Source organism: Malania oleifera, chromosome 1, assembly GCF_029873635.1.
Source record: "Malania oleifera isolate guangnan ecotype guangnan chromosome 1, ASM2987363v1, whole genome shotgun sequence".
Taxonomy (NCBI): domain Eukaryota; kingdom Viridiplantae; phylum Streptophyta; class Magnoliopsida; order Santalales; family Ximeniaceae; genus Malania; species Malania oleifera.
Window position 1 is genome coordinate 148,170,721 of NC_080417.1, and position 9,966 is coordinate 148,180,686.

Consider the following 9,966-nt stretch of genomic DNA (forward strand, 5'->3'; position numbering starts at 1 on the left):
CAATAAGAGATGATGCAATCGAACTGCCTTGTAGACTGTTTGGTCAGTGTTGGATGGCTAGATGTGGATGGTCAGGGGATCAAATACTTACAGACTCACATTTACCCTCAGGGTGTGGTTCAGGTGGTAATGCGGGTTGCGAAAGTGCCTTTCACGAGGTTAGGTGTTCAAACCCTCCCGGACTCGTTTTCGCCCCTGAATTCCTGAATTTACTCTCCCTTTGGAGTTGTGGGGTCAATTTCAAGGGGCGCAGGATTAGTCACGTGGACCGTAAAACGGATGCGTAGATACCCGGTGCGTATTCCAAAAAAAAAAAAAGAGATGATGCATCTTATCCCTTCAATGGTTGTCATTATTGTTAAAAAAGTTGGAGCTGTTCCTTCTTGCCAACTACCATCTTGTTTTGAGACTTTGGCCTTCTCTTACTTTATTATATTTATTTTTCTAAGGACAAAAACAAAAGAGATCAAATTATGCAGCAATGTTTGTCCCTTTACCATTTGGAAGCTTCCTTTTTAAAAGTGAAACTAAGTTTGTCAATTCATAATTTGCTTTTCAGACTTTTTAAAAACAAGTTTAGTTTTGTGAGATCATTTTCAAACACCTCAGCAAGCTTTAGTTGCAATATATATTAGTTGAGTGTCTATTCCATAGACCCTCAAACACCATTGTTTAATAATAATAATAATAATAATAATAATAATAATAAAGGTTTATTTAAGAGAAATATAGAAAAGGTTAAAGTAAAGAAATTTTGAGTTATAAAAATTTAGTCGTCTAGTTATTCACAAACTAGATGTTACTAATTATCTTTATATCCATTTTGACGGTAAAACATGTCTTATAGGCAAATATTATATTTGCATCCCAAAGATCAATTCCATAATGAACCATGAGCATATCAAAAGTTATAACTTATTTTCTATATAATATACACGTTTTACAATAATTTCATAATTATAGTAAGACTTTTCTATTATGATGAACATTAAATTAATTTTGAGTGTTTAGCTGTAAACTGAGTTTAATACACACATTTTGCATATATTTATTCTAGTTCTCCGCGTGAACTCCTAATAAACAAAACTGCAATAATATTTCTTTGTAAATTTTTGTTATTGCAGGAGCATGGACCTCACCATATATACAAAGAGACGTGGCTAAAACGCATTTATGAGTCAAAAATTTTTAATAAAAATGTGAATCCCCTCGAATAATATCTCAATTAATGATGAATAAAATTTGGGACCAAATTCCAAAAAATATATCGGCATTGAATATGGTATATCCATCAAACCTCCCCTGTTTTGCTTCCTTTCCGTCCTTTTTTCTTTTTATATTTTTCTTCCTTCTAATGATGGGTTTGCGTGCATCACGGGTTCACAATCAGATGCGTGGATGCTTGGAACGGCTCCCAGGGAAGATGCATTTGAGTTGATCTTGAATGAATCGTGCAAGATAATTCAATCCTCATTTGTCCTTAACTCTTCCTCTCTCCTATTAATTTATTTATATTACTTTTCTCTGTGTATTCGTCGTGTAGAGGTGGTCTTGCGAAATTCAACATTTCAATTTTGAACTCATCGAATAGTTGACCAAATTCTAGTTTAATGTTTTTCTGTTTATATCGCGTCCGCCATACTTTCCCTAATAAGAATCAGCTTTAAAAAATCCACGACTCTGCGCCCACTTTCCCATAACGCACCGAATCGCCAATTTCAATGGCGGATAGTTTGCTTTTATGTCATCTGCATATGGGTTTTACTCTACTTCATCTTTTGTTTCCCTAAAAATCCGCCGGAGGCACAGTATCTATTCGGCGTTCTGTCTGAATCTCCATCTGGGTTTTCTTCAAAAGTTCAAGTCCAAGCTTTGAAGTCTTTATGTGAACTCTGATCCAAAATCCCAATTCTCTACTGTTCTGCTTCCCTGAATTCAGCATCTTCTGCGTTTTCTGTCTGAATCTCCATCAGGGTCTGATTCTTTCTTATCTAAATCTGCTCGCTGCCACCAAAAACCAGCTCTACAGTGGTAAACCCGACTTGGGTGTTCCCACAAAGTTGAAAATTTGGGCGTGAAATAAGATGGGTCTGTGTCTGAGCAAGACCAAGGTTTCAGAGCCAGAGGATAACGGGTACAGATCAGGAGGAGGTAATGATTATAATTATAAGAGAACGCAAGAGCCATATGTTTATCAATCCGCGGGCGCAGCCCAACAATCACACCAATCGCCTTTGAAGCCTTCCTTCATGGCCCCAAGTCCTAGACCAGTTCGAAGGCCAGATACAATTCTTGGGAAACCATTTGAAGATGTTAAGGCACACTACACGATGGGAAAAGAATTGGGTAGGGGCCAATTTGGGGTAACTTACCTCTGCGTTGAGAATTCAACTGGTCACAAGTATGCTTGCAAGTCTATATCAAAGAGCAAGCTTGTTACAAAGAATGATAAGGAGGATATAAAGAGAGAGATTCACATTATGCAGCATTTGAGCGGGCAGTCCAACATAGTTGAGTTCAAGGGGGCTTATGAGGACAGGCAGTGGGTGCACGTGGTGATGGAACTGTGTGCGGGAGGGGAGCTGTTTGATAGGATTATAGCTAAGGGGCATTACAGCGAGAGAGCCGCTGCCTCAATATGCAGGTCAATTGTGAATGTTGTCCACATTTGCCATTTTATGGGCGTGATGCATAGGGACCTCAAGCCTGAGAATTTCCTTCTCTCTAGTAATGATGAAAATGCACTTCTAAAGGCAACCGACTTTGGGCTGTCGGTTTTCATTGAAGAAGGTAACTTTCTGGGCACTTCTTTTAGGGTTTTGCCATTTCTATTGATAATTCAGATATCTTTTTGACTTGATTGATTTTATTTTATTTTCTGAAAGTTAATAGTGAGAGATTGATGCTTAAGAGTTAAGAAATCTGCGGATCTGTGTAAAGATTGGTATTGATGTCTAAAAAGGTTAAAGAAGTTTTTTAGTCAACCCAATTGCATTTATATACTTAGTAGAATCAGATTTTTTAACGTAGAACAAAAGGTTGCTGGGTTCGTTTTCATAACATTGGCTATCTTGATTAGCCAATTTCATTGGTAGATGTGGTTTTCAAAGGCACTGTTTGGTTAGAATTGAAAAAGTATTTCTTGGTTGTTAGGGCTAAATCGACGATAGCAGGTACTTAGAAAAGGGACACTGTTTTGAAAGCTGATAACTGCAGGATAAAATTCCTGCATCTTTTACAACCCCATTGCTTGTATATGGTTCTAGTGGTCATGAATACAGAACATGAGTAACATTAAGCAGTTTGGGATTAGGCAGGTTTGCATTGGGCATTGCTTTACAATCATGTTCAGATTTAATAAGTTTCATCCATGTCTGCAGTAGTAGTAGATAGTTGCTAGGTGTGTGAATTTTCAAGAATTAGAATGGGGTTCTAGTAGAGGATCTTACTCATTTCCTGTTAATTTTTCACTTTATAGTTTCATATTCATTACATTGCTTTTAATCCTTGGTTATTGAACACTGGATTTGAAGATGGAATCGAATTATGGAAAAGAGCGCTTCCATTTGTGGAAAGATGGAAAGACCAGGTCAATAACAGGACATAAGCCCAAAGGAGATCATTTCCAAATGACTAGTTGCAGCAAATGCTAAGGATAATTACTGAGATGTCTTGAGATAAGTTTAACATTTTAATTATAAGAACCATGATTGGTGTGTTTTCTCATGAGATATTTTGTAGGCCTTTACGTGCTAGGAAGGTTGATTACGATTAAGTCATTGTATTTGCTACTAATTAAAGGTGTCCTTCGACATTATGCTTGTAACCATGGCCATTTCCTAAATCCTTAAGACATGTTAAGGCTGAAAAGAAATTTAAAAAATTGAAGGACTAACAGATTCATTCACTTATCCTTGAGGCATCAACTCACACAGCAAATCAAGCGACTACTCATGGTCTTTTAATAGTTGGTAAAAAGCTCATGGATCCCTCCAACTATAGGTCCTTCTGTAGTAGGCAGCTCAGCTTTAAACATTTTGGTTGCAACTCCTTGAACTAACATTTTAAAAAATATATATTAGATACTATCTGTTTGTTTTTATGCGGTCCATGGATGACCAGTGAAAAATATATGCAACTTTTAATCAAAATATAAACCAGTTAAATGTTTGTCCATGCCATAAAACCCCCAGGATTTGCTAGTCTTGGTAGCTGAATGATTAAGAACTCGAGTTGAGAGAATGCTTATGGAAATTGGGCCATCTTTTGATGTGGAACTCTTTGACGTATTTTGATATTGATTTCTTTGATGTAAAACTTTTACTGGGTTATGCTGAGAAAGTTTAATTATATATTTTAATTAGGTTTTATTTGTGAAATCCAGGAGAGGAGTTAAGTTGGGTTCGGTGAGGTTGGAGAAGGAGCCATGTTGACACTACATTTGGTCAGATCAACCCACTTGGAGAGTAAAGAGATTGGGCAGAAGGTGTACAAATTAAAAAAAAAATGGCGGAGGAGTCCACATATGTTTCTAACTTTTACATTAGTTTATGCATTGTTTTTTTTTTTTTTTGACTTCTAAAGCCCCTTTTAGGATCTTGAGTAGTGTCACTTCCTTGGAATGGAGTAGAAATAAAATGCTTTAATCTGAAGAAGAAAAATGAGGAGAAATTTTTAGGCATTAACTTGACAGTTTGTCGAATATTACCAACACTAGATTTTTTTGGAGAATTTGAACCATTCATATTTCATGAAGGACCTATAAAGCTTCCAATATTGAATATTAGGTGCCTTACTGGCTTTTTATGAGGATATTAATAAACATATGCAAGTTTATTTCATTTTTTATGAGAAAATTTTAAATTATTCTATCATGCTTAATTGTTCATGGGAAATGCTATGTTGTCTTTAGGCATAATCTTATCAATGATTGTTTAAATTGTTATGCATTATAAAGAGGACCATAAGACCATGAAGCATACTGCTGGGTTTCCCTTTCGTAATCATGGCCATAGAAATAGATATATTCCGACTACTTTTTTGAGGTTTCTTCTTCAATGAGCTCAAAAGATTTGATTTTGTTGATTTATAGTCCATAGGGATTTTTTTTAAAGGTGTGATGCACGCACTAGGACCTCAGGAGGAAAATAATTTTTGGATTTTAGATTTGCTTACCTGTTCATGGAAAATGCTACATTGTCTTGTTTAGGCATTAGCTTATCAATGATTGTGTAAATTTTTATGCATTAGAAAGAGGATCATAGGTCCATGAACCATACTGTTGGGTTTCCATTTTATTATCAAGCCCGTGGAAATAGATAAAGCTGGACTATTTTTTTGAGGTATCTTCTTCAATAAGTTCAAAAGATTTTATTAGCTTCTTTTTGCATTGGCTAGATAATCAATTTCGACAAAGATTCCTGTGAAATAATGGCTGTGATCACTGATCGGCCTTTATAGCTAATTTTATTTTGCACTTTGAGTTGGCATTTTCAACCATTTTCCACTCATTCCTATTAACATTTTCCATTAATAAGTTTCCATTATCTTTCCGCATGTGGTATTGTATGATTAAACTGCATCTTTGGTTTGAATTGTTTGTAAAGAAATAAATTTTATGAGATTGCCCAAACCGTTGGATATCATTTGCCTATGTTTCATAGATATCCCTTTACGATTGATTGTCTGAAAGAAAATGGGCTCTTTATCATCAGTTATAAAAATTAAAATCTTCTTTTATATTCATTTATTCTAAGTGCATTCTCTTATGTTTTTTATGCTGTCTACAACTGGATATTTTAAGTTGAGAACTTCCTTTCTTGAAGTATTTTATTGGTCAATGGTTGTCACAATAATTGCTATGTTTTATTAGGAAGTCAAAAAAATTCATCCATTTACTTTAATTCCCTCTTTCCAGGAAAGGTATATCGAGATGTAGTTGGGAGCGCTTACTATGTTGCCCCTGAAGTATTGCGCCGCAGATATGGGAAGGAAATAGATATTTGGAGTGCAGGAATTATCTTGTATATTTTACTCAGTGGTGTGCCACCCTTCTGGGCTGGTAAAGACCAACATACTGTTTCTTTGCTCCGAAAGAAATCATTTTTTTTGAAATATCGGTTATTTGACTTCTCAGATTAATTGCTTTTGATTAGAAGTTGTGGGGTTCTTGTAGAGACGGAGAAGGGGATATTTGATGCTATATTGCAAGGACAAATTGATTTTGCAAGTGAGCCATGGCCATCTATATCAAATAGTGCCAAGGACCTGGTTAAGAAGATGCTGACACCAGACCCAAAAAAGCGAATTACTTCTGCTCAAGTTCTTGGTATGTCTGGCTATGTATAATCATCAAACGTACTAGTCATTCTGAGACATATTTTGCAGGACTTTTTTAATAATTTGTCTGTCTTTTACTATTCTGAGACTATATAAATTCACTCATCTTGTTTTTTCTTTCCTTTTTTTTTTAAATATTTGTTAGTTTAAGACAAATCGCAGGGTAGAGCTAGTGGATAAGCTCTTTAAGCAAGGGAAATGCTTTCTCAAAAGAATTAGTTACCAGATGCTTTCTGAGAAAAGCTAAATTTAGTCAAACATTTACTTTATGTTTGGCTCGCAGAATGTCTATTCCTAGTATAGAATGAACTAAGGTGGGAAATGTAATAAAAATTGTATAGAGACAAAATAATTTAGAAACAAGTCACTTATGCAAAAGCTTGTGTTATTCCATCTTACAAAAAATGGGATAGAAATAGAATTCTCATGGTAAAATTCAGAAATAGATATTACGTGTCAATTCATAGATTAATAACTTTTTATGTTGTCATTTGCTTTATGAAGACAACATAATTTCTTTTGTAAGCTGTCAAATCCCTATACAATCACTAATCTTTTCTTAGAGTAGATTTTTAACAAACCCACATAACGTTAATGAATTTTGATGATAAACATGTATACAAGGGCATTCATTACAAAGAGGAATTATGGATTCATGAAAAGACAAGTATGTTTAGTCAGGAAATGTTCGTCTTCTAACATGTTATTTTAAGCTTGCTATCTTGCTATACTTCGTACAAAATTTATGATGTTTATCTTACTTCCACAAGAAAACCTGTGATTTTGTCATTTTAACATGTCCGATTAGTAGACAAAATAAATTGTAATATTTGCCAGGGTTATCAGTTTTGTGCTAAATGTCCACCGATTTGTTATGATGTCTTCTGAGTACAATGTTTTTCTTGAGAACATTGTACGCACTTGATTCAAGCAAATGTCTCTTTCTAACTGAAACAACTTGTATTGCTGTTCTAGAGCACCCATGGATTAGAGAAGGTGGAGAAGCATCGGACAAGCCAATAGATAGTGCAGTCCTTTCTAGGATGAAGCAATTCAGAGCCATGAACAAGCTCAAGAAACTTGCGCTGAAGGTGTTCTAAATATATATGTGCATATGGATTCCATTTTATTTTTTTTCTTACATTAAATGCATATGAAACTATATGAACATGTGAAAAAATCACTTTGCTTCCTCGTAAGGACTGTCCTGTGAATCTACTTTGCATGATCCTTCCCAGGCTCGGTATTTGTTTTAGTTGGTTTAGAATACTTCTCTAAAGCTATATGATGGATGCACCTTCTTTTTCTCATAATCTTCTATCTAATCATGTCATGTAAATCTATGTACTCCCTTGTCACAGTTAGTGTTTCATCCTTTGATTCCATTCCAGACTCACGTCGCACGTCAAGGTTTGAATAACATGTGGGATACTGTTCTTTTGACATGACTGCACGCACGCACACACACACACACAAATGCATGCACTCCCACACAAACATGCTCGCACAAATGCATCAGCACATGGGAGGCCACATGCACAGAGAGGTGAAGCTGGTGTAAATGTTCAACTTGCCAAGATTGAAGATAGGATTTATACCACACGCATGCACATGTGTGCACACACATGGAGGCTTTGTTCAAGTCAAGGGACGTGCAGAACTGACTCTTTTTCCTGTATTGATATGATGGGTGGATTTTGAATAGGTTATTGCAGAAAATTTGTCTGAAGAAGAAATCCAAGGGTTGAAAGCAATGTTTACAAACATGGATACGGACAAAAGCGGCACTATCACTTACGAGGAATTAAGAACAGGTTTGGCACGACTGGGGTCAAAGCTCACAGAGGATGAAGTCCAGCAGCTTATGGAAGCAGTAAGATATTTATATAAACACCAATTCACAATTTCTTGCTCCTCCATTAATCATTCCCGATTGACATTCTTGTTTACTTATTGCAGGCTGATGTGGACGGTAATGGGACCATTGATTACTTTGAGTTCATCACTGCTACAATGCATAGGCACAAGTTGGAAAGAGATGAACATCTTCACAAAGCATTTCAATATTTCGATAAGGATAACAGTGGGTGAGTTATTCTCCAAATATAATTTACCCTATCTTGGATACTTAGTTGAATGCCATGAAATTGAGAAACATAAATTTTTTGTTTTCCCATTACAAGAAATTTTCAAGCATTAAGATATCTTTGTTGCAAGCAACCAACCTGTATTTGTATTTTTGGATGCTCAATATTGTCATTTGCCAATTATAGTTTTGGTCTTGTGTACCTGAGTTCACCAATTTGCTCTGTAAAAGTGCCTCCAAATGCTTGATGTTATTGACTATGGCTTTTCTAAATTGGATACTGGGATTATGACCATCTATACCAGATGGCAATGGCATCTTGGGAGTAAGCACAGTTAAAGAATTCTGATGAGATGTGTTGATTACTTGACATCGCACTGTTCCAGATATCAATTTCCCTAATTCATGGTTTGGGCTGACTTTTGAAATTTAACAAATGATGAACGCCTCTAAAATTGATGAATTAAATTTTTATGATGATGTATTTGTTGTATAGTATGGGGCCTTGTGGGACTCTTGAGGAACCAACTTATTGAAACTTCATGTGAATATTTTCAGGCATATCACAAGAGATGAACTAGAGATGGCTATGAAGGATTTTGGAATGGGTGATGAAGCCACTCTTAGGGAAATAATATCAGAAGTAGATACAGATAATGTAAGTTATCTTCCCCAATTTGACAATCCAATTTCTCTTGGGCAGCATTGTGCAAGTACTGATTGTTTTTGGCACTTACAGGATGGCAGGATCAACTACAACGAGTTTTGTGCAATGATGAGAAGCGGAACCCAACAGCCAAGCAAGCTCTTTTAGTTCCATTACTGGTGGTTCTTGCACTTTCAAGCTCCTTGCTTAGAGGACTCGGTGCCATCTCATGGAAAGATTTATTCTTCCTTTTTTTAACCCCTTATTCCCTTGTTCACAGTTGGAATTCAAGCATTTGGGATTCAAAGTATTTGGCGCTTCACAGGTTTATCACCTCACATCGTTTCGAAGTATAGGATTTGTGTATTACTGATCTTCATGTTTGTTGTTTATATAGATATTCTTTACTGTATTTCCTGCTTTTTCTCAGGGATATTTAATTTTTGAAGGCTTGCTGTTTGGAGTCGAAAAGGGTAGAATTTGTTTCAAACTAGTTGTCTTATTGATTTGATTTATTCCCAACCACCCCCCTCCCCTCCTTTTTTTTGTAGCTCGCTGTATAAATGTTAATTTGAAGGGTAGATTACTCTATTGAAGCATGTAAGAATTTGCTGCTATTTGTGCAGAATGAACTATTTGCAAATCAAACAAGCTCTTAAAAGCTTAGGATTAATTGTTTCTAAACTTATTGAATGGATTCTGTTGTCATGAAGCTTCTCATTAAGTTTGACAACAGAAGCTTCATGACAAGATCACTGAACGCTTAAGCTATGGCATGATAAATATATAAATATATTTGCTTTGCCATTTTTACCTTAAAATTTTTTTGGCTCTTGTAGTTTAAAACATGCATTTACTTTCCAATTACAATTATGAGGTGGTGCAAGTAGAGGAA

General features: G+C 35.6%; 1 protein-coding gene across 6 annotated transcripts; it reads left to right on the forward strand.

The window, feature by feature from the left end:
• The first annotated feature begins 1,223 nt into the window (after positions 1 to 1,223).
• On the forward strand, positions 1,224 to 9,744 carry LOC131150548 (calcium-dependent protein kinase 2-like). Of its 6 annotated transcripts, none has more exons than XR_009135568.1 (10): positions 1,250 to 2,790; positions 5,918 to 6,061; positions 6,176 to 6,328; positions 7,315 to 7,430; positions 8,045 to 8,212; positions 8,299 to 8,426; positions 8,984 to 9,083; positions 9,165 to 9,250; positions 9,352 to 9,421; positions 9,502 to 9,744. XR_009135568.1 is itself a non-coding variant. In XM_058101355.1 (9 exons), exons 1-8 carry the CDS (start codon positions 2,085 to 2,087, stop codon positions 9,237 to 9,239), a joined length of 1,590 nt encoding a protein of 529 aa, XP_057957338.1. In that variant the 5' UTR covers positions 1,250 to 2,084; the 3' UTR covers positions 9,240 to 9,250; positions 9,352 to 9,744. The 6 variants fall into 6 exon arrangements, 2 of the variants coding, with proteins under 2 accessions (XP_057957325.1, XP_057957338.1); XR_009135567.1 differs by having other exon boundaries at positions 9,352 to 9,396; XR_009135566.1 differs by having other exon boundaries at positions 9,165 to 9,421.
• Positions 9,745 to 9,966: the final 222 nt, after the last annotated feature.